The sequence below is a fragment of the Urocampus carinirostris genome, chromosome 6 (genome assembly GCF_059441175.1).
Source record: "Urocampus carinirostris isolate Australia breed hairy pipefish chromosome 6, RoL_Ucar_1.0, whole genome shotgun sequence".
NCBI lineage: Eukaryota > Metazoa > Chordata > Actinopteri > Syngnathiformes > Syngnathidae > Urocampus > Urocampus carinirostris.
Window position 1 is genome coordinate 13537466 of NC_142354.1, and position 23935 is coordinate 13561400.

Consider the following 23935-nt stretch of genomic DNA (forward strand, 5'->3'; position numbering starts at 1 on the left):
CTCCGGACAAGTTTTTGATTTTTTTACAGCTCTACATAAATGTTTTAGATTGTAGAATGTAACAATAAACAATGTAAAATAACTGAATATATTACAATAAAAACAAAACAATATGATAAGAAAAATTTCAATAGAAAATTAAAGGATATAATAAATTATTTATTGTCATAGATTACATGGCAGCGAACATTGTTTTCAACGTGATAAGACGTGTCACTCCAGGATGAATATGTAATAAAACACTTACAAAAGAAAAAAACGTCTAAAAATAGGTAATATTTACAAAGTATTGGTTTTATTTTATATCAACATGCAAATTTCCTCCACAGCTTCAATGATAGTAACGTCCTTTTTGATTGGGTAGTTGCCTCATGAATATTTAATGAACCCGGAAGTTAGGCGGCGCTGCTGTTTAGCTGTCGAGTCACCTCTGTCGGAGATGGAGGAAAACGATCTGCGATAATGCTGCGACCAAGCTCCTTAAATCGGGACACTTAAAATCACCCACTGTATTTTATCGTGGCTATCGAACTGCACAACGGAAGATTTTGTGCCAAAATGATGGAAGAAATCGACAGGTTTCAAGTGCCTCCAGTCAATGGGGAGACGCAACCTTTGGTGAGACAGCAAGTGCTCATGTTTATGCTAATCGCGCTATTGAATACGATTATAAGATCATTGTTGTCTTCTTTGTACGTTTTGGTTTGAATTGTGCACAAGCTATGATTGTGGGGTTACATTTTGGATGATAAAAACGATAACGGAGGTAGATAACGGAGATTAGAGCATCGCTAGCAAGTCTCGCCCCTCCTGTAAACGAGCTAGTAAACAAGAAGACATTTCACTCGTTGCTAAATGTTGCTTAATTCTTTATTATTTTTTATTTTTAGCTACTCTGTAATATCAATGTTTTCTTTCAACACCCGCCGCTGTCCCATTTGACGACGTAGTATTTGGGGCTACCCTGCACGAAGAAGTGAGCCGCTTTCACATTAAGAATTCTTTTATCAGTATTTATTAAATTTTATATTCTTGCTTTAGCCCGTTAAATGACTCTGTCGGTTATATCTTATAAAAATATTTTTATATAAACGAATAATATGAGACTGGTCGTTTACAGGGCAAGGTCGTCGACGTCACACACCTCGCGGCTATTGTGTCAAAATCTGGAAATTTAATTTCAATAAAGACGTAAAATACACAATTTACATTGTATAAACAAACTGTTGTTCCAAAATAGAAATATTTATTTTGAAAAAGTTAAATAAAATAAAGCGCTCACTTGGATTCTATCTCTGGCTTGAGGTGCGTTCAAGGCTAAGCATGATGCCGGAATTCTCTTAAATACCAAAATAAAAAGCCTTGCAGGCTGTTTTTTTAATATCTGGTCCAGTTTGAAGACTTGGTATTTGATCACAAGTAATGACCCTCACTTATCTGTGGTGTAAGTTTTCATAGCAAGAGGAGCCACAAATCACAAATCCCTTAACCCAGTGGTGTATAACTCACCTGAGCTGGGGGCCACTCGCTAGAAAAAAATCATACAGGGGTTGGACTAGTACTTAATGTACTAGTCCAACCCCTGTATGAGAAAGAGAGAGAGGAAGAAAGAGAGAGAGAGGAAGAAAACGAGAGAAAAGGGAGAATGAGATAGAAATAGACACACCACAATAGAGAGAGAGCACTAAACACAGAGAAATGGAGCGAAAAGAAGAGAGGTAGAGAAAGGAAGGGAGGGAAGATGGAGAAAGAGAGAGTCAGAAAAAAGAATGGAGAAAGAAATAAAGACAGAAAGAATGTAAAAAAGAGAAGGAAGGAGAACAAGGGAGACAGAATAAGAGAGAGATGGGGGAAGGAGAAAAAGAGAGAGTAGAAAAGAGGGAGAACAAGAAGAGAGAGAGAGAGAGAGAGAGAGAGAGAGAGAGAGAGAGAGAGAGAGAGAGAGAGAGAGAACATAAAAGAGTCAGACAGATGGAAAAAGCGAGCACAGTAGAGAGAGAAATGGAAAACAGAGAGTGAAGGAAAGATAAAATGAGAGAAAGATACTGAAAAAGTATGAAATGAACAGAGGAAAAGAAAGTAAGCGTAAGATCAAAAGAATGAAATAAGAGGTGATTGAGTGAGTGAGTGAGAGAGAGAGATATATACTACTACAGTTGCTTTGTGAGTTGCCTGGCTTAGGTGACATCAAGTGGACATTTTTAAAACTGCAGCTCATTTGTCTCGCGCGCTTCTCTCGGCGTTCTCTCGCGGGCCGGATTAAAACCCTCAGTGGGCCTGATCCAGCCTGCGGCCGCCTGTTTGGCTCCTATGCCTTAACCACTTGGGTCGTAGAGGATGTACAGCCTGGCGGCGCCCAACCCTCTCCAGGCCAGTTTTTGGGTTGAGGGTTTGCTCCCCCATATGAATCTGTACTGGTTTCCATGGTTACCATCGGACTCAGATACAGCACCTTCATCATCTGGTCGCTGTTGTGTATTGGTGTAAAGCAGGGGCGTCAAACAGGCGGGCCAGATCAGGCCTGCTAATGTATTAAAATCGGCCCGCCAGACAACGCTCAGAGAAGCGCAAGAGAAAAACAAGCTGCAGGTTGAAATAGATAGATAGATAGATAGATAGATAGATAGATAGATACTTTATTCATCCCCGAAGGGAAATTCACATTTCCAGCAGCATCCCTGAGCTGAGAACAGTACAATAATAAAGCCAAAAGAATACAATATACAATTACCCAGTGTGACGTGCAAATATATGTCCACTTGATGTTGCCAAAGCCAGGTTCCTCGCACAAACACTGTTCTTGTACTTCTTACCTCTTTCTATGACTTTGTAATTCTCTACTTTTCTTCAGTTATTTTTGTCTGTGTCTGTTTTTTCTTGTTTCTTTTTGTGTCTTTCTCTCTCCCTCACCCTCTGTCTCTCTATATTCTCTCTCTCTGTCTGTTTCTTACTTCTTTCTCTTTCTCTCCTTCTCTCTCTCTCTCTCTGTCTCTCTCTCTCTATCCCCCTTTTCCCCTTACTATCTATCTATCTATCTCTCTTTCACGGTCTCTCATTTTCTTTTTGTTTGTTCCTCTTTGTCTCTTTCTTGCTCTGTGTTTTTTTTTACATTCTTTTGCTTTCTCTTCCTTTTTTCCTTTTCTCTTGCTATCCCCTTCTCTCTTTCTCCCCTTTTCTGTTTTCGCTCCTCTTTCTCCTTTTCTATTTCTCTTTGGAGTTCTTTCTTTTCTCTCTCTTTCTTCCCCCTATTTCTCTCTATCTCTTTTTCTCTTTTGTTTCTCACATTCTCTCTCTCTCTATCTCTCTCTCTCTCTCTCTCTCTCTCTCTCGCTGTCTCTCTCTTTTCTCTTGATATGCCCTTCTCTCTTTCTCCTCTTTCTCTTTTTCTATTTCTCTTTGGAGTTCTTTCTTTTCTCTCTTTCTTCCCCATATTTCTCTTTTTCTCTTTTGTTTCTCACACTCTTTCTCTTTCTCTTTCTCTTTCTCTTTCTCTTTCACTCTTTCTTTGTCCCACCCTCAGTTTTGTTATTTGAAAGATTTATATGAAAGATGAAGTAAAACCCTCATTAACACAAGTATTTAAATGAATGCATGAAAAAAAACAATTTTTCCATAATATGAGCAGTATTCTGTTACCAACCTAACATCCAGATTAGTAGTAAAAGTACATGAGACTAGCATGAGTTGCAAGGTGATTTAGCATTAACTTTTGAAAGGATGCTAACAGTTAAATCAAGTTAGCCACCAAACCAATGCAATTGGCTAATGCGGCAGCGTTAGTGAAAATATGCACCCCCATTTCCTCACATGGTTAGTTTGTGCCTTGGCATCTTGTTTGAATATTTAAAATGTATTTATTCTTATCCCAAGTTTTCTGTGCATACATATTGGAAGTTACAAGGATTTTGGTGGCAATTTTATTTTCTAGTTGCGCATTGAATGATTTCATAAAGTCAAGTCAATTGTTGCTCATTTGCATATCCCTTAAACACAAGAAGTCTCAAAGAGGTATACGAACAATACACATGAGTTGAATTTTTGTGTCTGAAAATGCTATAGAAATACATTATTTATTTGTGTATTACAAGCGCTCTTGTTCAATGCTCGCCCCTAATTTTTGATTATTAATCGGTCTACATTTTCTTTCACTTCCTGATAGCTCAAACTAAGCATTGAAAGTGACAAATGTTGCTTTTTACAACATAAACTATGAACACATTACCAACTTTACATTTTAAAATATATTCAATGAATGTCCTGTAAAGTGCAATTTGTCATCAGATACACAGAAAAGTTGGTTTCCTCGTTCTGTAAGATTTTTCTGGTACTGTGAGTCAAAACAGTGTGATACTGAGAAGAAATCAAGTGCCTTTTTGGATGTCATCTATTTCACCCCCGCAACCCGGGTTCGATTACCAGCGATATTTTCCGACTCATCAATCGTAATACAATATCGTAGGACCTTGTGTATAACGCGTACGACAAACTGAGGTTTTTTTACATTTTAAAGAAAGCGCTTCAAGCACAAATAAAAATGGTGCATTTTGATTTGATCAGGTAATTATTTTACGTAGAGAAAGGTCAATTTGCATTTAAAAAAAAATAACCATTAGCATAGCTTGTGGCGAATCTTGATTTTAATTATTCCCATTCATCATTTTTTTTTCCATCATCTTGTCTCTCAGATTGTGTAAGGGGTGCAGATGGCGGGGCCTTTGTGATGTAAAACACTTAATTTTCATTTGGAATTCATCCATTTTGCACCTGCTACACACACAACTAGAAAATCAAAGTCACAAGGACGTACAGGAAGAAAATAATTCACGAGTGGCGATCTAGTTATGACAGGCAGCTGCATGTCCAGTGGAACAATTGTCATGGGCGGTCAGCTGATGAGTCAGGCCGACGCCCTATTGGCTACCGGGAAGTCACATGATGCCTAATCCATCTCTGCAGACTCGCCGCTGTGTCAGCAGTTTTGTGGCGCCGGATCGGGGATGAGCGAGATCACGGATTCAGTACATTAGGAGATTAGAATAGGATCATCATTTTTGTCTTCGGTTACAACTGTGGTTCTCAAATAGTGGGCCGGATCCCCTAGCAGGGTTTGAGGCTCTGTCAAGGGGGGCGTGAACACGTTTGACTTTGAGGAACTATTCTTTTTACTTTTCCTAGAATAAAGTGCAACTGGTTTACATTAAGCCTCCACTGCATTAAGCACAGAGTATAAGCATTGAGTATGAAATGAAAACACAAAGTAGATCAGACCCTTAAGTGACCCCCTTAAAAAACAAACAGAGACAGGGTAAAGAGACAAACAAAAGTCTCCTCCTGATGAGCATGTTTGGCAAAGCGTACGTAGCACTTTTTCACTGTGACCACGAAGAGAGGCTGGCAAAGGCCGGTGGGCTTGCTATGTTGAAAATCTTGGCAGCGGACAGCATGAACCCAACTAAAATAAGGTGTCACTTCAAGACTTTAAACCCCGATCACGCTGTTTTTTTTTTTTTTTCAGCAAAAATGTGCCAAAAGTCGTAGATTTGGCATGGACTGACGTGATGTGTTACTACCAATATAGTGCAATTTTGTGATTAGTAAAAAATAAATAAAAAAAGATGGAAGGTAATGGAGGATTTCTTCTTCCGAGAGGGTGCGTTACAGAAAATAATTGAGAAACCTTGGATTACAAGGATGTGTTCATTGTTTACATTGAGATTCCAGGATAAACATGTGCTTAACAACTGATAGGGACATTGTATAATATTTAGCGCTCTCTTGTGGTAAGAGAAACTTCATTCATTTAAAAAAACTATTGATTCAAATAATAATTAAACATACATAGACTTTACCGTAGGAAAGGCCGGGCAATGCAGCTCGGTCACTTGAGGTCTCCAAAATTTGTCATTTTCCTTTGACACCTAGTGGTCAAATATTGTACATTTTCCATTTGAAAAACAATAAAATTAAATACAAATAATATTGGGATGGATAGGCAATATTCACAAGGTAGTGCTTATGGACTGGCATACGTTGTTAGTGCATTAAAACAGTGCAATGACATTAGCAGTGACATTGTGCAAAAATAAGAATAAAGAAATAAAACGTGAATAGATTTCTTCCTTTACAAAGGCAAGATGTTTTTTTTTCCCACAGTATTTTTTAAATATTGAACATTAATTGGTCAGTATTGTCACGGTCGCCATGACGACCAGTATGCCACGCCCCCGAACTCAAGCTGAAGCAGATCAGCTGATTGCTGTTCTGCTATTTAAGGCTGGATTTTGGGTTTGGCGGGTGCTGGTTCATTACTCATTATTCACAACCCCGGTCTGTTATGCCTTGTCCTGTTTTAGTCTGTTATGCCTTGTCCTGTTTTAGTCTGTTATGCCTTGTCCTGTTGAGTTCGTGCCGGAGGAACTCTGTATTGTTCTGTTTTGCCTCGGAGTATTGGGCGACTTTTATTTTATTAAATAAAACCTATGGATCGTCAACGCATTTGAGTTCTCCCTTCATGCCTCCTGCCTCCGTTCTGGTCCGGTCACCTTCCACGCCACCACGTCTCGTGACAGAATGAACCAGCCAACAAATAGAACTCAGCGAACGATCCCAGCGCGACTTGGGAGAGCTGGAGAGCGCAGTTCGGCAGGCGCCTACTGAGTTGGCCTTCCCTGCCCGTTCGAACCACGGCCCCGCCCGTCGTGGCCCTTGCTGAGCCTCGAATGGGGTCCCGGGAAGAATTGACGCCTGCCTGTTCGACTCTCATGCCTGCCTGCCCGACTCCCGTGCCGATTGCCTGCTATTCCGTCTCCCCTGCGTGCCAGCCCGACTCCGACTCTGCTGCCCGTCGGGCCGACTCCGACTCTGCTGCCCGTCGGGCCGACTCCGACTCTGCTGCCCGTCGGGCCGACTCCGACTCTGCTGCCCGTCGGGCCGACTCCGACTCTGCTGCCCGTCGGGCCGACTCCGACTCTGCTGCCCGTCGGGCCGACTCCGACTCTGCTGCCCGTCGGGCCGACTCCGACTCCGCTGCCTGCCAGCCCGACTCCGCTCCTCCTGTTTTGCCGGTTCTGATTTTGACTCTCTCATGTCTTGTCTGTTCTGATTTTGACTCTCTCATGTCTTGTCTGTTCTGATTTTGACTCTCTCATGTCTTGTCTGTTCTGATTTTGACTCTCTCATGTCTTGTCTGTTTTGATTTTGACCCTCTCATGTCTTGCCTGTTCTGATTCCGCCTGTCCTGTCTGAATCGCCACTTCTGAACCTGAACCCCTGAGCCTGACTCTTCTGAATCTGACCCCCCTGAGTGCGACTCTTCTGAATCTGACCCCCCTGAGTGCGACTCTTCTGAATCTGACCCCCCTGAGTGCGACTCTTCTGCATCGGCCTGACCTGAGTGCGACTCTTCTGCATCGGCCTGACCTGAGTGCGACTCTTCTGCATCGGCCTGACCTGAGTGCGACTCTTCTGCATCGGCCTGACCTGAGTGCGACTCTTCTGCATCGGCCTGACCTGAGTGCGACTCTTCTGCATCGGCCTGACCTGAGTGCGACTCTTCTGCATCGGCCTGACCTGAGTGCGACTCTTCTGCATCGGCCTGACCTGAGTGCGACTCTTCTGCATCGGCCTGACCTGAGTGCGACTCTTCTGCATCGGCCTGACCTGAGTGCGACTCTTCTGCATCGGCCTGACCTGAGTGCGACTCTTCTGCATCGGCCTGTCCTGAGTGCGACTCTTCTGCATCGGCCTGTCCTGAGTGCGACTCTTCTGCATCGGCCTGTCCAGTTGGCCACCAGACCCCCCCTGCCGAGCGCCGATTCCGATCCGCCCGACGCAGATGGCGCCTGCCTCTCCCCGTTCCTGCGTGTTCGGAGGAGGGAGCAGGGTTGCCCCAATCGCGATCGTCAACATTCCGGGGCGCGAGGTAGTAATTTTTTCTTTTTTGGGACCTCGGGAGCTGTCCCTTAAGAGGGGGGCTCTGTCACGGTCGCCATGACGACCAGTATGCCACGCCCCCGAACTCAAGCTGAAGCAGATCAGCTGATTGCTGTTCTGCTATTTAAGGCTGGATTTTGGGTTTGGCGGGTGCTGGTTCATTACTCATTATTCACAACCCCGGTCTGTTATGCCTTGTCCTGTTTTAGTCTGTTATGCCTTGTCCTGTTTTAGTCTGTTATGCCTTGTCCTGTTGAGTTCGTGCCGGAGGAACTCTGTATTGTTCTGTTTTGCCTCGGAGTATTGGGCGACTTTTATTTTATTAAATAAAACCTATGGATCGTCAACGCATTTGAGTTCTCCCTTCATGCCTCCTGCCTCCGTTCTGGTCCGGTCACCTTCCACGCCACCACGTCTCGTGACAAGTATTGTGAGCCAACATTAGTCTATTTAAGGGAGTTAGTCTATTTAAGTGGTCAAAAGGTGTATAGTTTAAAAAAAAATGTGTATATATATATATATATATATATATATATATATATATATATATAATGTATAACTATATAAATAACTAAAAATACAATGGAATAATAGTTGTGATAAAATATTTGACAATTATGATAGTTTTATAATAATACCATTCAAAATGATCTTTTCATATATAATTATTTTTCCCCCTTTTCGCAATATCACGTATACAAAATATGTACATATATGAAAAAAACAACCCCACTAGATAAGAAAGAGAGATATATATATATTTTAGCCAGGGGAAAATTAAGAATGGCTTGTTTGCTGTTGCTTCAAAAGTGTACTATAATATTGTGCTTGTTCGTAGCTTGCCAGAAGTATGGACTTACACTATATATTGATGGATACAATGTTGGTATTATTGAAATGTCCCTCAGAAATCTACTGACACACAAGTTTTTTTAGCATTTTAGCTGGAGTTCGTGTCTTTCTGTGGATCATTTGTCTCTGTACTACAAGTCCCACAGTGCTTTGCGTCATAGAAAAAGCCGAGATATCGATCAATACACATGAGGTCTTTTTATCTAGACAACCGGAGTTTGCTTGGATGTGGTGACTGTTTTAGGAAATTAATTTAATACGGCTGGTTTTGGGACGAGTTAACCATAAAATTTGAGTGAATAGTGTAATAAAACGTGTCATATATTTTATATAATATTGTCCTTGTGGGTTTTGCAGTGCATCATAGACGTCACGGTCGTGAATGTTAATTCATGCCAGATTTCACCCGTCCTATTTCATTCCTCTAAACCAGTGTTGTACAACTTTTTTGGAACCCAGGCAAAAATCTTGAGGCACAATCTCTGTTAAAGATGTTTGGAAATTAATTCCAAGCGCAGGTATCATGCGCTTGGAATTCAACTCAAATTAACATGTTGCCTTAATTGACACTGGAAAGTTTTTACCGTCGTTTGTAGTAATCGTGGATCTCGAGGAAGGTTGTTTAATTTGGTTAATAATTTTACTGTATTTTTTGATTTTACTATATTTTTTTTACCAGTTTTTTCAAGTTTTTTCAAGTTTTACTACTGTTTTAATGTATTTTTTGTCACGGTTGCCATGGTGCCCAGTTGGCCACGCCCGTGTGGCGCCAGCTGCGGCTCATTGACTGATTGGTTTTCCTCTTTTTAAGCTCAGCGCTCTCATTTTTCCTTTGTTGGTCCGTCAACGAACCTCTGCCTCGCAAAACGTGGGTTCTGACTCAGTCTTGTTTTCCTGTTGGTATTTCCGGTCCGGTATTGTTCCCGTTTATTTTTGTCCTGTTTATTATTCTTTCCAGTTTTCGTTCCCGCCCTGTTTGTCCTCTTTATTTTCGATATCCTGTTTCATTATCAATCCTGTCTGTCTGTCCTGTCCGGTATCGACCCCATCTGTCCGATATCACTCTGGCAATTGGTATCGATCTCATCGGCCTCTGGCTTCCTATCATTTCACGCCAGACAGCTGCCTCACGCGCATGACTCACCATTTCCCGTAAAATAAAAGGCTTGTGTGGGAACGTCGCGCATTTGGTTCCTGATCCTGTTCTGGTTCTTGACATTTAAAAAAAAATATATATAATAAATGTCTTAAAATTAGAAAAAAAATAATTTTATTTTACTACATCAACTTAAAATAAGAAAACATGTAAAATTACCAGCAAGGTTTTTACAATCTTTAACAGCCTCATCAAATAAATGAAGTTATTAAAAACATTTCCCTGTACTTCCTCATGAGCAGATAATTAATATATGGTTGGTTTGTTGGTTGGTTGCACGGTCATACGGACACCATTTTCTGTGGTGTGTCTTGGGCAAGTACAGGTTAGTGGCACCCATCCCTCTTCAGGCCAACACCATCGACCCAGTCTCGAACCGAGGACCTGCTACCATGTAATTTCTTCGATGAATTTTAGTGGCGGACCACTGGAAGAAAAGGAAATATACTGAACAATGGCAGGGTTCTTTTGCAAAGATAATATTGGGAAATGCGGCACACTAGGCAAGGTCTCACAACACACTAGTGAAAAACTGGTTTCAAAAACACAGCTGTAAACTTGCATCCATTACCATGAAAAAGTATTCCTTGCCAATCCGCCGGGCGTTCCTCCCCAGTTCGCCCTCCATCACAACAAGGACGGACCTTGCAATGAGCATAATGTGCAAGTCTGTGAGCCGGGGCAAGCCTAGCGTGACCCCCTCCCCCCCTTCTCTCTCAATCTGTCGACGCCCCAGCCGGAACAGGAGCTCCCTCTGTTCTCCGGGGCCTCATCTTGTCATAAGAACCAAATGGGGCCGATTTTGCGGCTCGTACGTCATCCTGTCCATGTTTATGTTCGTGCAGGGAATGTCGTGAAAAGTGCAAAGTGGTAGCCAGGGCTTGTACTGGTGCTTGAAACCCTTGAAAATGCTTGAATTTTCAAGTTGGTGTTTTCAAGAATTGAAAAGTGCTTGCGAATGCTCGAAATTGTTGCTGATTCTCGACAAATTTTCTTAAAAATGATGCCGAATCTGCTCTTTGGCCGCTTTGTGACGGCAATTCATTTCTTTTTCCCTCGTGAGTAACGGCAGCTGGCATTAGTTTGTATGGCATTGTCCTATCAAGGTGCATGCTACACCTAAACAGGGCAGTATGAAATGTGTACTATTGCAAGGATTGGGTATCAATTATTGACATTTATTATGGGCTGTGCAAAAAATTATCATGCTGTTTCACAGTGGTAAATTGTAATGGGAAGAACTTCCTGCAACTGAAAATGCAAGCTACATATTACCGTCTTTTTACTTAACACCTACAGTGGGGCAACAAGTATTTAGTCAACCACCAGCTGTGCAAGTTCTCCTGCCTGAAAAGATTAGAGAGGCCAGTCATCGTCCACATGGGTAAACTTCAACCAAGAGACACAATGTGGGGGAAAAAAAAACAGAAAATCACATTGTCAATTTAGTTTAAGACCACTGGTGTAAAGAAAAGATTGAATGTGGCCATGTATCGAGAAATTTTGAGGTGTAATGTTCCAACAGCAAGGGCATTGAAGATGAGACGTGGCTGGGTCTTTCAGCATGACAATGATACCAAACACACATCAAGGCCAACAATGGATTGGCTTCGTAAGTAACATTTCAAGGTCTCCAAATCTCAACCCCATAGAAAATCTGTGCAGTGAGTTGTATGTCTGTGTTGCCAAACAACAACCCCCCATAAAAATCACTGCTTGGCGGAATGGGCCAAAATATCAGGAACAGTGTGTGAAGAGTTAAAAAAAAATGTTCAGCCTTTGTTATTGCCTACATACATAACAAAGTATTGAGATTATATATTGGTATTGACGAAATACTTATTTTCTACCATGATTTTAAAATAAATTATTTAAAAATCAATCAATCCAATTTTCGTTTTTTTTCCCCCATTATCTGTCTTATGTTTTATCCATGTTGACAATTACTGGTCTCTCTAATATTTTCAAATGGGAGAACTTGCAGTTAGTTGTTAACTTCATATTTGCCCTACTTTATATGGAGAGAGATTTGTCTGAAAAAATATTTACTATAATATTTATTTGTTCAGATCCACAAATATATTTGCAATTTACTCAAATCCTACGCCTTAAAAAATGCACACGCAAGATAAAAAAAATCGCACATGTAAATCACAAATATAGTTATGAATCTGCAAAACATGACTCCCACTGGATTTCTTCTCATAATGGTACTGGAGAAATTGGAAAATTGCCAATGAAAATATTCACAGATCTACAAAAAAATTGGAAAATACAAAACATTTTTAGCCTTTTTCACACTGAACAGATTTAAAGTCGAACAACAACACAAAATCCCTAAACATTTAAAACAATAAAATGTAAGTTAAAAATAGTAACTCTTTGGTGCTATAAATAAATGATAAAAAGCAATAAAATTCACTATATACAATTCTATTTAACCAGTTAAGACAAAGATCTTCTGAAAAACCCACAAAAAATAGAAATTAAAACAAGTAAAACAAAAAGCAAAAGATCAGCAGTATCTAGGATTGAATATTAAGATTAAATGAACTCTGCTTTTTAGCAATCAATATCATTAAAATTTGTCCAAATTTGGTTATTTTTCTGCTTTTTGTATATACAGTGCTTCCTGCCTTTTTTGTCTTCCTTATTGAGCCAAAATACACATAGTATTTCCTTTCCGTATTTGAAAACGATTGCGACACATTGAAGCTGCGCGTGCATTGTTGAAGCAGAATGACAGAATTCATGTCATTTTATAGCAGCCAATTGACACCAAAAGATCAGAGATTATAGATAGGAACAGCACAATAATATATGTGCTAGCAGCAAGATAGTGAGTTTATTATAGTCATCAAAGTAAACAACAAAAAAGTTGCTGGATTTTTTTGGAAAGTACTGGAGTAATTGAAAACCTCGCCTTGAATTTGGCCATGCAAAAGCTGTACTATCCCTTTCCATTGCAGACTGGTTATCTTGGAAGGGGGATGGATTCATGTGCGGTCCCTTCTCAAGGTTTCTTCATGTCCTGATCTTTGAGTTTTTTCTTGCTGTCATGTAGGTTGTAGATCAGGGGATGGTGTCATAACAGTCTGTAGTCTGTCATAGTCTGTAATAGTCTGTGGTCTGTACAGCCCTTTGAGACTTCTTGTGATTAAGGGCTATACAAATAAACAGGTTTTTGACCTGACTTTGAACGTGCTTAAAAAGTGCTTGAATTTGGCCATGAAACATGTGTACTCAACCTGCCACTGAGAAGGATGTTTGACTGTGCCATTAATTTTTGCAGGATCCGGCAGCATCGTCCAATTCTGAAGCTGACCCTGATGCCAAAGGGGAGAAACTGGCCTTAAATTACAAGCCCTCTCCGCTGCAAGTCCAAATAGGTATCATCTACTGCACAGTACATCAAAATATATTTTTTAAAACATCTTATCCAATTGGCAGATTTCTTGGGGTTAATTTAAAGTGCTTTTTTGTTTTCACTTAACACTCGAAGTACCACAGCCAAGCCATTTGGCGTTCCTACATAGAATGCCCAAAGGACAGCCAAATGGCTAGTTTAGTTTCTCCATTGATCTGCAAATGAGACAAGCTCTGGTGTGAACAACTCAGTAATGATTGCTGTAGTGGAATAATGAAGTATTTCTACACTAGTAGGATTAGTATTTCTGTTGTAATATTTCTTTAATAACATTTTTTATGATAGTATTATTGTAGTAGTATTTTTGTAGTATCTCTATAGTATTTCTTTCTTATCAAAATGAAGACAAAATAATATATTAGGTCCCTCTTTTGAAGCACTAAATTTTATATTTAGTTTTGTCGTAATTTTGTAGTGAATATGTAATCTTTTTGCCAAGTTTATGGATCTATCAACACAACCTTTTCCTCAAATTTACGCAGGGTTTTTTTTTTCAACTATTTTTTTACGATTTCAAAGTTATTTCTATTTAAGCAAGACAAACATTCCATTTGGAAATTCTCGCTCTCGCTCTAGAGAGAAATCTCTGTATTTCTCTCTGTAGAGAGAGAGAGAGAGAGAGAATAAAATAAAAATAATTATATGCATCAAAAATTAGTGGAGTTATTGCAGAAAAATCGATTTAAGAGTTTGATTGGAAATATTTGACATACAAAGGAAAATTGCACCAAGACCTTTTCAAAAATTGACATTTGTAATAAACAATAATACTTGGACCCCTTGCTACATTGTACTTCGATTATTGCCGGTTTACTCCTTTTGGATTTTGAATTAAATTGATTTTGTCTTTATTGTCATTGATATAATTGTAACGTGCATTGTGTTACTTACAGACAACAGAAGGGGTGGGGGAGATCATGGCAGGTGTTCTGTGTTGGGTCAGCGTGACTGTCTGTGTGCACAACTGTGATAGGCCTCTGTATGCTGTCAGTCAAACAGAGGGCGGGCGAAAGAGCGGCTGCTTCCCAAAACAAATGGTAGCATAGCGCCAGATAGCGGCTCGTTAAATTGAAAATAAATTCATTAATTTGGTCGGCTTCTAAGGAAAGTCAGGAGAGTGCAACGAAATGGTGATCACCAGCGGGTGCTCTGTGGATTGTTATCAGAGAAGGCAAGAGCGTTGCTGCTGGCCAAGGCTACGCTAACAACTCTCCCACCGCTGTATCCTGCTAATGCCCGGTCCATTAGCCATGAAACAGATTACCTGAAGCTGCAACTTGTGGAAAACTGCTACTTTCGGTTTTATTCAAAATTTTGTGGAGATTCGGCTAAATTCAAGGACACCTGATGCTAGCATGCAGCTAGCCAGGCGCTCTCTAAATTGCTTTCTTGCGCTGAGAAGAGATGCCCTCCAATTTCATTTCACGTTTATATTATGACAATAAAACCATTCATTCAACTGCAACTATATGTTGTGTTATATTATTTGTTGATCTATAGTTGTTATTTTGTCACAGTCGTATACTCTCAGTCGGTAATGACGTCATCTTGACATTAGCGTCAAACTGTGCATTTCGGCCAAAGTACGCAGCTTGGTGTATACTTGGGGACGAGTCCATCAAATCAAGTGTACGCTGCAAGTGCAGCGTCAAATGTTTCATTTTGCTCATTTTTTGCGACATGCAGCGAACGAGAGTGAAAGTGAAAGTGAACGAAATGACACCGAAAAAATGATTTATAATCTGCAGATGATACGATGCAAATACTGAAATATTTGGCCAAAAAGCAGAAACAAGGCTTTTAAAGCTTGTAAGCTACTGGCAAGAAGCGGAAATGACATCTGATGTGAGGGAGGTGGAAGGAGGAAGCGGCACGTTTTCTACCCCAACACCAAGGATGAGAAGTAATTTGGATTTAGTGATTTGGCGTTAAACTGATAGTTTGGTAAGCATAGTTATTTGGGTAAAAGCAAGTGCATGATGTGCAGCTCCTCCACAAAGGAGAAAAAAAACGGAGAGAGAACCCTGACCGGGAACGCGCCCAAAATCTTACCTCTATCTCAAGGAAACCCTTGGCCTTTTATGAAGGTGCAACGCCACTTCACAGATTTCCATTTTTTGCGGATAGCTCTGGTCACCATTGACTGCAAAAACCGAGGGATCTCTGTATTTATATATAACACCGTCCTCCAGACTGGGCAGAGAGCATCCGATGATGTCTGGGCTGAGATGATGACCTTCCGTGAGTTTAAGATGTTCTGTTCCGTTCAAATGATACAATCAAGTTTAAAAAAACAACACACACTGAAGTTAGTTAGAATTTCGGCAAGCAAAAAATTGTGTCCAAGAGTGTTTTAGTCAATGACGTCTATGGCCGTCCTCAGCACTGACTGTTTTAACCCATTCATTGCATTGTGGTTGCCCAGAAAAACAACGAGATCTGGCCAGAAAGGGCTCGGTGAAGAACGGCGCCGTGGGTAGCCCCGTCAATCAACAACCCAAGAAAAACGCTCGGACAAGGTAACCCCTCCGATCGCTAACTAGATTAGCATGCAGGCTTTTGTGACGCCAACAACGAGATCGCAACAACGACAAAAACGGGAGTTTCTTCGCACAAAAGCCGGTGAAACCCACAATATCGACGAGCAGCTCGGTTTAATCCCGCCCCCCGGCGGATTAGCACGGATATGTGAAAAGCTCTCAAGTGGCTCCATGCCAAACGCCCTAAGCAGACTCTTCGTCTTGGGGTTCTCCATTCTGAGCGCTACAGCTGTATTTCGCTTTTTTCTCTTCTTTTGTGGAATTGAATTCATTGCACGGATGCGGGAAATGAACATTTTTCACACCTTTGTACAGATTTGCGCTCGTGGGCAGGTTCTTTTCAGTCCCCATGCAAATTTTATTCATATTGGCTTAGGATAACGGACAGTAATTGCAATTTTCCGTGAACCTATCAGGTTTAAAACGATGTCCGAGACTATATATTTTTTATCAATTTCATAATATTAATTTTCTTCTTTAAAGCCATTTTAAAAATTGGGTTGTACCATTCTTTGTATTTATTTATTTTCCTTTATTCGTATCATATTATTTTCATAAATGATTTTTTTTTTTTTTTTTTCTCATATTATATTTCTTTTATATGTTTTTTCTTGTATTATTTTTGTGATTCTAATCTTTTTTTTTTGTCTTTATTAGTCGCATATTATTTTTCATATTTTATGTATTATATCCCTGTCTTATAAAACAATGCTATTTTTCAACCCATTTTTGTTGTAAATTAAGAAAAACAATCCTCACATTGAGCCACAAAACAAGAAAGGGGACACCAGACTAGGGAATGTATTTTGTTATGGATAATTAAACAAGTTTTAATAATATTTGTTTCGATTCGATAAGACAATTTTTTTTAGTTCTTATTTTTCTAGAAAATAGAATAAGTGTATTTTTATTGATATATCTTTTTATATTTGTACATATTTTCATTTGGATTTCATATGTTGTATATTTCTTAAATACATTATATATTTTATTAATTTTTGGGGAATTTTAATTTATCGCAGTGTGGAATTAGAAGTTAAACAGCCACTCTTGATTGTTCGAAAAACATCTTATACATCAAGCATCAAAATTCCACGGACAAACTGAGATCATTTATTCCTCATGCCATGAGGCTCTTTAATTCCACCCGGGGGAGTTAAAGCCCACATTAAACCCTTCCCCCACAGTTGCATATTACCGTAGCACTATTTAAATACTCTATATCAACACGTTATATTGGGTATTTTTGTTTCTATATCTTTATTTTATTATTTTATTTTTCAACACAAGGATACTGCTAGAAGTGTGAATTTCACTACGGGCATGAATAAAGTATTTATCAATTTTGCATGTGTCCAGGTTGGTGGTGCCAAACAAAGGCTACTCCTCTTTAGACCAGAGCCCGGACGAGAAGCCGCTTGTAGCACTGGACACCGACAGGTACGTGCAACATTTCCTCCCACAGAATCAAAACAACAATTAAAGGGGCCGAATCCTGAAATGGGACAAAATTCTCCCAGGATTAAAATTGGAGGAAGAGAAGAAAAGGCGGCACTGGGAGGGAGTTCCTTCTTCCACTTAGTACGTTTCCATTTTTTATAATTGCCCATTTCACAATAGTAATTCAAGGTGGTGGTGCGTCATTTGAGGTGTCCTTAAAATGTTGAGAGTAGAATATTTTCTCTATTAAGTATGTGCCCACCATGCCCAACTGAGTTCAAAGAGCCTTTCACATTTTTTTTCACCGCGCCTATCTACTTTTATCTTACTTTATCCAAGCAGTTGTCTTGATACCAAAGAGGTTGCAAGTAGCTCCTATTGAGTTAAATGTTAAGGAAGACACTGAACCCCTAATGCCTCTGATACGCAGGTAGGTTCTTTTGTTGTGGATTAACTGTAAGTCAGCAGTTTTGGAGCTGACAACAGACATCTGGCAGGATGTTATGTTGTTATGAACACAGTATAAAAGCCCAGCGTCTCTTGGACGAATTTGAACGTGGCTTGAATGTTGCTGAATGAATGTTGCAACAAAGGACGTTCCCTTTCTGCCATATTTCTGTGTCTGCGTATATTTTGGTAGGACTCCCAACGACGTCCTCTTCAAAAGTAACTACCAGTATCCCAAATATTATGGGATTAGTTCAACAAGATCATGTAATGTTTCTATCAGAACCGAAAGTATTTTTTCTCGGAATCGACTCGCTTAGTCTACAACTTGTGATTTCTTGTATCAACATTACCTCATAACATCCTGCCAGATGTCTGTTGTCAGCTCCAAAGCTGCTGACTTACAGTTAACCCACAACACTTTGGATTGCTGACTCCGCTATCGGTGTGTGAGTTTGTGTGTGAATGGGTAAAGTGGGAGGTGCTTTGTAAAGTGCTTGGGAAGTCCTCAGTGCCTGGTTGAAGCACTATAATAAATGCAGTCATTTAGTTTTAGCAACTCTTAGTGTTTCCCATAACATTTGTTGAGACCCCGGTTGGTGGACAGTCTAAGGAGGTCTGGGGGCATGTTCAGGGGCGTGCCCCCCGCATTGACAAAAAAAAAAAAAGTACTCTGAATTGTAACCGCCAGGGTTTTATATGGTAGTGGAAACACTGACTCTGTTCCGATGTGCAACGCATTAGGAATCACAAGAGGGGGAGGGAGGGAGGGAGTTGGGCTGGAGAGTGATTTCAAGCTCGTCATCAGTTTTTTGTTAGTGTAGCATGAAAATGGTAAAAGTGAGAAAAGGCCCGTTTCATATACAGCCCAAATGCCAAACGAAACACAAAAAAGCTAAAAAAAAAAAAAAGAATTAATTTGAGGGCGCCAAAGAAATTCACATACTTGATGAATGAACTGACTTATGATGCTACGATCATGACTTTAAGCCAGGAGAGGGCGGCAGAGAGTAAGAAAGTTTCAAATTTCCGCACAGCACTTTTAAGGATGTACAGTAATTGGAGTTCAAATCTTGTAATCAATGGAAATCTGAATCGAAGTCTGTTTTGTGCAGCGACGACGACTTCGACATGTCAAGATACTCCTCATCAGGATACTCCTCAGCCGAGGTGAGATGTCTGAGGGACCAGGTATCTATGCGCAACGTTTTATTTCACTTCACGTAGATTCATCGTTCCATCGACTGGTCATCAGATCCCTTACTGTCACGCTAGCTCCACAGAAAATGCCCACGCTGTTAATGCTAAAGCTAGCTTTAGTGCAGCCTATACTTATTGACCCTTGGCACGTGACGTCACTTTGCCTTCACTGCCAAAATGAGAGCCATGACGGTTGGCGGGAAGCATTTGTGCGCACTGCAGTTGAATAGGGAGTTGATTTGAAACAAACACCAATCACTAGCACAGAAGAATGGAACCATCACTTTTTACGATAGTGATTTATTGCCGTGCTAACCGGCAAGGTTCTTAGCCCGATTTGGAATTTTATTTTTATCCGTTTTGATGAATAAAGAAGACGGCAACTTTTATCAAATCACACGGAAGCCCTCAAATTATGCTAGGATTTGCAGGGAGCATTTAATAAAAAATGTTTTAAGATGTATTTCCAATCAATTTTATGTTAAGTAGGTGTCACGACCGATACAAGCAGGGGACCCAAATGCGTAACGTTTCACACAATGCTGTATTAAGAGATCGGGGAAGTTACGGCAAGAGGAAAAAGACGGCGATCTGGTGCTCGCTGGCCAGTAGAAGCGGGAAGCCCTCGCGAACGAAGCGTGGTCGGAGATCGGAACAAATTGGGGAGCCGGGACGGGAGAATGAAGCGTGATCAGAGATGGGAACAAGTTGGGTAGCTGGGACGAGCGGGAAGTCAGGGATCGGGGATCGATACAGAAAACAGAATCAGGTTACGGGTAGCCGGGACAGGAAAACGGAGCTTGGATCGGGGATTGATACAGGGAACAGGTTGGGATCAAAACGAAAGCCAAAGTCTAAAGTGCTAGCCTTGAATGCGCTGCGGTTCGCAGACTGACTGACCAGGAGTGAACAAGAATGACGTGTTTAAATAGGAGGAGGACCAATTAGGGAACGAGTGGCAGCTGGGGCTGAACGAGTGAACGCAGGTGAGGGCAATTGGAAAATTATGACAGTAAGTGTGAGGTTTGTGGCTAATTTCAACTCCCCAGCAGAAGTATCTAACGCAACGTATCCTGAGCGCGCTCCCGATTTTTCAAATGTTTCCTAGCGCTGCGTTTCTACAAAATGAGTGTCACTATCTTAGTCTGTATAATGGGTTCATTGAGGAATATTGATTGTGGTGTTCAAAACAAAAAAACAAGTGCGAATTTGATTGAAGGGGGAGGAGATTCTGCAGGGAATCGGAAATTAGCCATTTCGAGTCACGCAACAAATACTCAATGTAGCTACTGTAGCTAAAATAAAAAAGAATATACAATTGGAGCAGCTTTTGGTTACAGTCAATTTGAGATTTGATGGCACTCAGGATACAACATATTAGCATACACAGCTAACGTCAGTGACCAGCACGTGCCAGTAACCCAACCAGCTGCAAAGAAATTATAAGCATCCAGACTTTCATAAGCTTTTAGATCAGCACCGGTGTATGGGGATACTCCATTTACAATATAGAAGTATATATTGTGTGGACTGAAGTCAGGCAAAATGGGCGATTTGTTTAGATGTATGAATATGTCAGGAGGAAGACTGTATAGGTTTGTAGCTAGTATTGCTAATGCTATCCTAAGTTTCTATAAACAGCGGTTTCTGACAAGGTGAGCCACCTAATCCTACAGCTTTACAATATTCTTTTGACTAGTCATTGCCAATGGTGTTAAATACTATTGCTATTGCCTTACCCATTGTTTACTACGGTTTACTGCCGTCCTTCATGGTGTCGTCACATGTGTGAAAAAGGGTCAATATGGTTAACTTCAAAGACTAGAGCGCAAGTACTATTAGTAGCAACTTTTTTACAGACCAGTGCTGATTTCAAAGAATTAGTATGAGAATATGCACATGCGCAAGGTAGCATTAGCAACGCTCAGTAGGCGAAAGCTCAATCGCAGCTTGTCCTAATACTTCTAACCTGAAAGACTAGGGTTCTGATGCTAATACTAGTGACATTTTAACAGACCTGTGCTTATCTCAAAGATTTAGTAATAGTGTGAGAATATGCATATAATGCTAATGCGAGCTATAGCGTTACCTTTAGCTAGCTTTAGCATTAGCGGTATGTCGGAGCTCGCTAGTGCGTGTTCTCAAGTAATTTGAATGCTCATCCGGCGAACCTAAAATATTAGTGCTAATGCTTGCGACTTTCTAACAGACCAGTGCTTATTGTAAATAATTAGCCGTACTATGAGAAGATACACATTTCCCCAACCGCTAAAACCAAAGCTAGCATAAATAACTAGTGACACTGAGTAGTGGCTTGTGCTCAAGTCCAAGCTATTATTCATGTGCTAATGCTTGTGAAATCTTAACAGACTTGTTCTAATTTCAAAGAGGTACGCGTAATAGGAGAATATTCATATGCTGCTAATGCTAAAGCTAGCATTAAGGACTAGCAAGGTTCAGTAGGTTCATGGGCTTTAGCGCATCTTATGCTGAGACTAAATATGTGATGATTAAAAGGAATTAGACATGGATGAAAATTATGCACATGCCACTAATGCTAATATATTATCAGCGACTAGCAACCCTCGGAAGGTGCAGGAGCTCAATTGTAGCTAATGTCTGAATGGCTAACCTCGAAGCCTAAGCTAATGCTTGCACATGTTCAACAGTGCTGATTTCAAATAATTATAGTATAAAAATAAGCACTTGACAGTTATGCAAATGTACTGTTAGCGACTAGCGACGCTTTGTAGGTGTGTGGGCGCAAGCGCAGCTAAATATAACACCCTGAAGACTAGGGTGCTAATTCTAGTGACTTTTTAACAACCCTGTTGGGTTTTTATATTTTATTTGTTACAAATCTATGCTGTTAGCAGCTAGCCGCTAACGGTAGCGTAAATATTGACAGACCTCAATTTGCTGCGAGGTAGGTTCAAATTTTTGGAATGCGATTAATCACGTTTGAATCTCTTTACCTCCATTTGTCTGCCACTGTTCCTTTAGTGTTTTCAGTTCCTCCAATCCAAATGATAGTTCCCCGTGCACGTATGTAACCCCTCGCGTCGATAAACACAGTTCAAGTACGCCTTGTGTCCACTGCAGCAGATCAACCAAGACCTCAACATTCAGCTCCTGAAGGACGGCTACCGGCTGGACGAGATCCCCGACGACGAAGACCTGGACCTGATCCCGCCCAAAGCTGTAAACTCCACCTGCATGTGCTGTCAAGCCACACCCTCCACCGCCTGCCAGATTCAGTAGCGCAACGGGGAAAAAAATTGAGGATTTTGTCGAATATTAGAAGACGGAAAACACAGATGGAGCTTGTGCACGTTCCTCCTATGGTTGGATGTCTGGACCTTCTGCCTTGGACGGTGGACCAGGACTACAACATTGGCATGAAGATCCACGTAAAGGAAAATCTTGCTTCTTCTCTCGACCCTCATCCTTACCGTCTTTACGTACATGGACCATTCAGCCCTGTCGATTAGGAACAATGAAAGACTAAGAACCTCTTTTGGAGATAACGGGTCATTAAGGTTATATACGTACTTGCTGATATAACCTTCTACCGCGTTTTACGTTCCGTGATGGAAATTCACGTAAAAACTTTGCATGTTTGCCTGTTCGATCCGTCAAAATGTCCGTTTTCACTCACTTTCGTTCACACGTTAACTCATCCAAAGCCGGTCCAGTTACTCCCAAATAAAGCTTTGACGATGATAGCCGTCTTTGGCAGTTGATGAGGTAACAGTATAAGGTTTATACCCCGTCAATGCAATGATTTTAATTTATTAATCTTTTTTTGCTTACACATCTGTCCTGAATGTTGACTAGGAACCGAGAAAGACTAAGCACTTCTTTTAGAGATAATGAATTATAAAGGTGACGTTAATGTACACTATGACGTGTATAACCGTCTTTGGCAGTTAACGAGGATATTATTTGACATATATATACCAGGCATTGGAAGTTTTTTAAATTGTCTTATTAAGAGGTAATCGAAGAGGTGGCGTTAATCCGCTAATTTTCCAACTTTGCTCGCTCTTAACTCATCCAAAGCAGTAACCCCCAAATAAAACGTGAACGTCTATAGCCATCTTTGGAAGTTATTGAGCTAATTCTTTGCAGACATAACATCAATGGCACTATTTTTTTCTTTCTTAAAATAAAAGCTATTTTAGAAGCTACTTTGATATAAACAACATTTGGAAATGTTTTTATGTAGGATTATAAAGGTTGTACAAGTACCCGGAGATATAACCCATAACCACGATTTATGTTTCTGTTGGGTCTAAAACGACCACTGAAGTTTGGGAGAGCTAAAGAAATATTGGCTAACGGTAGAAGGAAATTAAGGCAAAGACTTATTTAGTTTTTTTACAACTGCAGCTGGAGAAGGACTGTCTCGCTCGCCACGCTCCTGGCTTTACCCCAGCCTGCCTTTGTGTTTCATTGAGATCACAAGACAAAAGATAAAAGATCACCCCTCCCCCTGGAAAGTTACCAACACCCTTAAAAAAGACAGGGAGACTAATACGCCAAAAGGGAACATAATAATAATAATAATAATAATTTCCTTGTATTGTCATTCTGTGTAACAATGTACACAGAACGAAATGTCGATTGCACCTGACCCGTTGTAGCGAGCCGATGCAGCCGCAGCCAACAGAGGGCGCCGCCGACCACTTTTTAAGTCTTAGGAATGACTCAGCCGGGGCGCAAACCACCGACCTGATTAGAAATACACACCTTGAGTAAATACACTACGTTTAAGCCTACTTTACAGTTTCAATAAGGAAATTTACCTAAAACGTACTAAGCCGGTTCAATAACCCCCAATTAAAGCTTTTACGTCTATAGCTGTCTTTGGCAGTTAATGAGGTCATTATTTGAAGTACAGGCGTACATTTTTAATGGATTATGGTTTCTTGCACGGAC

At 40.6% G+C, this 23935-nt stretch overlaps 1 protein-coding gene across 3 annotated transcripts; it reads left to right on the forward strand.

Moving 5' to 3' along the window:
* The first annotated feature begins 395 nt into the window (after positions 1–395).
* fam219aa (family with sequence similarity 219 member Aa) lies at positions 396–22719 on the forward strand. 3 transcript variants are annotated; one of them, XM_088337959.1, is made up of 6 exons: positions 396–618; positions 13233–13329; positions 15793–15886; positions 17267–17347; positions 18910–18985; positions 22097–22719. In XM_088337959.1, exons 1-6 carry the CDS (start codon positions 559–561, stop codon positions 22253–22255), a joined length of 567 nt encoding a protein of 188 aa, XP_088194085.1. In that variant the 5' UTR covers positions 396–558; the 3' UTR covers positions 22256–22719. The 3 variants fall into 3 exon arrangements, with proteins under 3 accessions (XP_088194085.1, XP_088194086.1, XP_088194088.1); XM_088337960.1 differs by having other exon boundaries at positions 18910–18964; XM_088337962.1 differs by having other exon boundaries at positions 18910–18964; positions 22100–22719.
* Positions 22720–23935: the final 1216 nt, after the last annotated feature.

Bases quoted from the DNA above. Each gene is read 5' to 3' on its own strand.
- fam219aa (XM_088337959.1), top strand. From the start codon at position 559: ATGATGGAAGAAATCGACAGGTTTCAAGTGCCTCCAGTCAATGGGGAG. The intron at 619-13,232 runs GTGAGACAGCAA...TAATTTTTGCAG, and splicing joins ATGGGGAGACGCAACCTTTG to GATCCGGCAGCATCGTCCAA. The intron at 17,348-18,909 runs GTACGTGCAACA...TGTTTTGTGCAG, and splicing joins GTAGCACTGGACACCGACAG to CGACGACGACTTCGACATGT.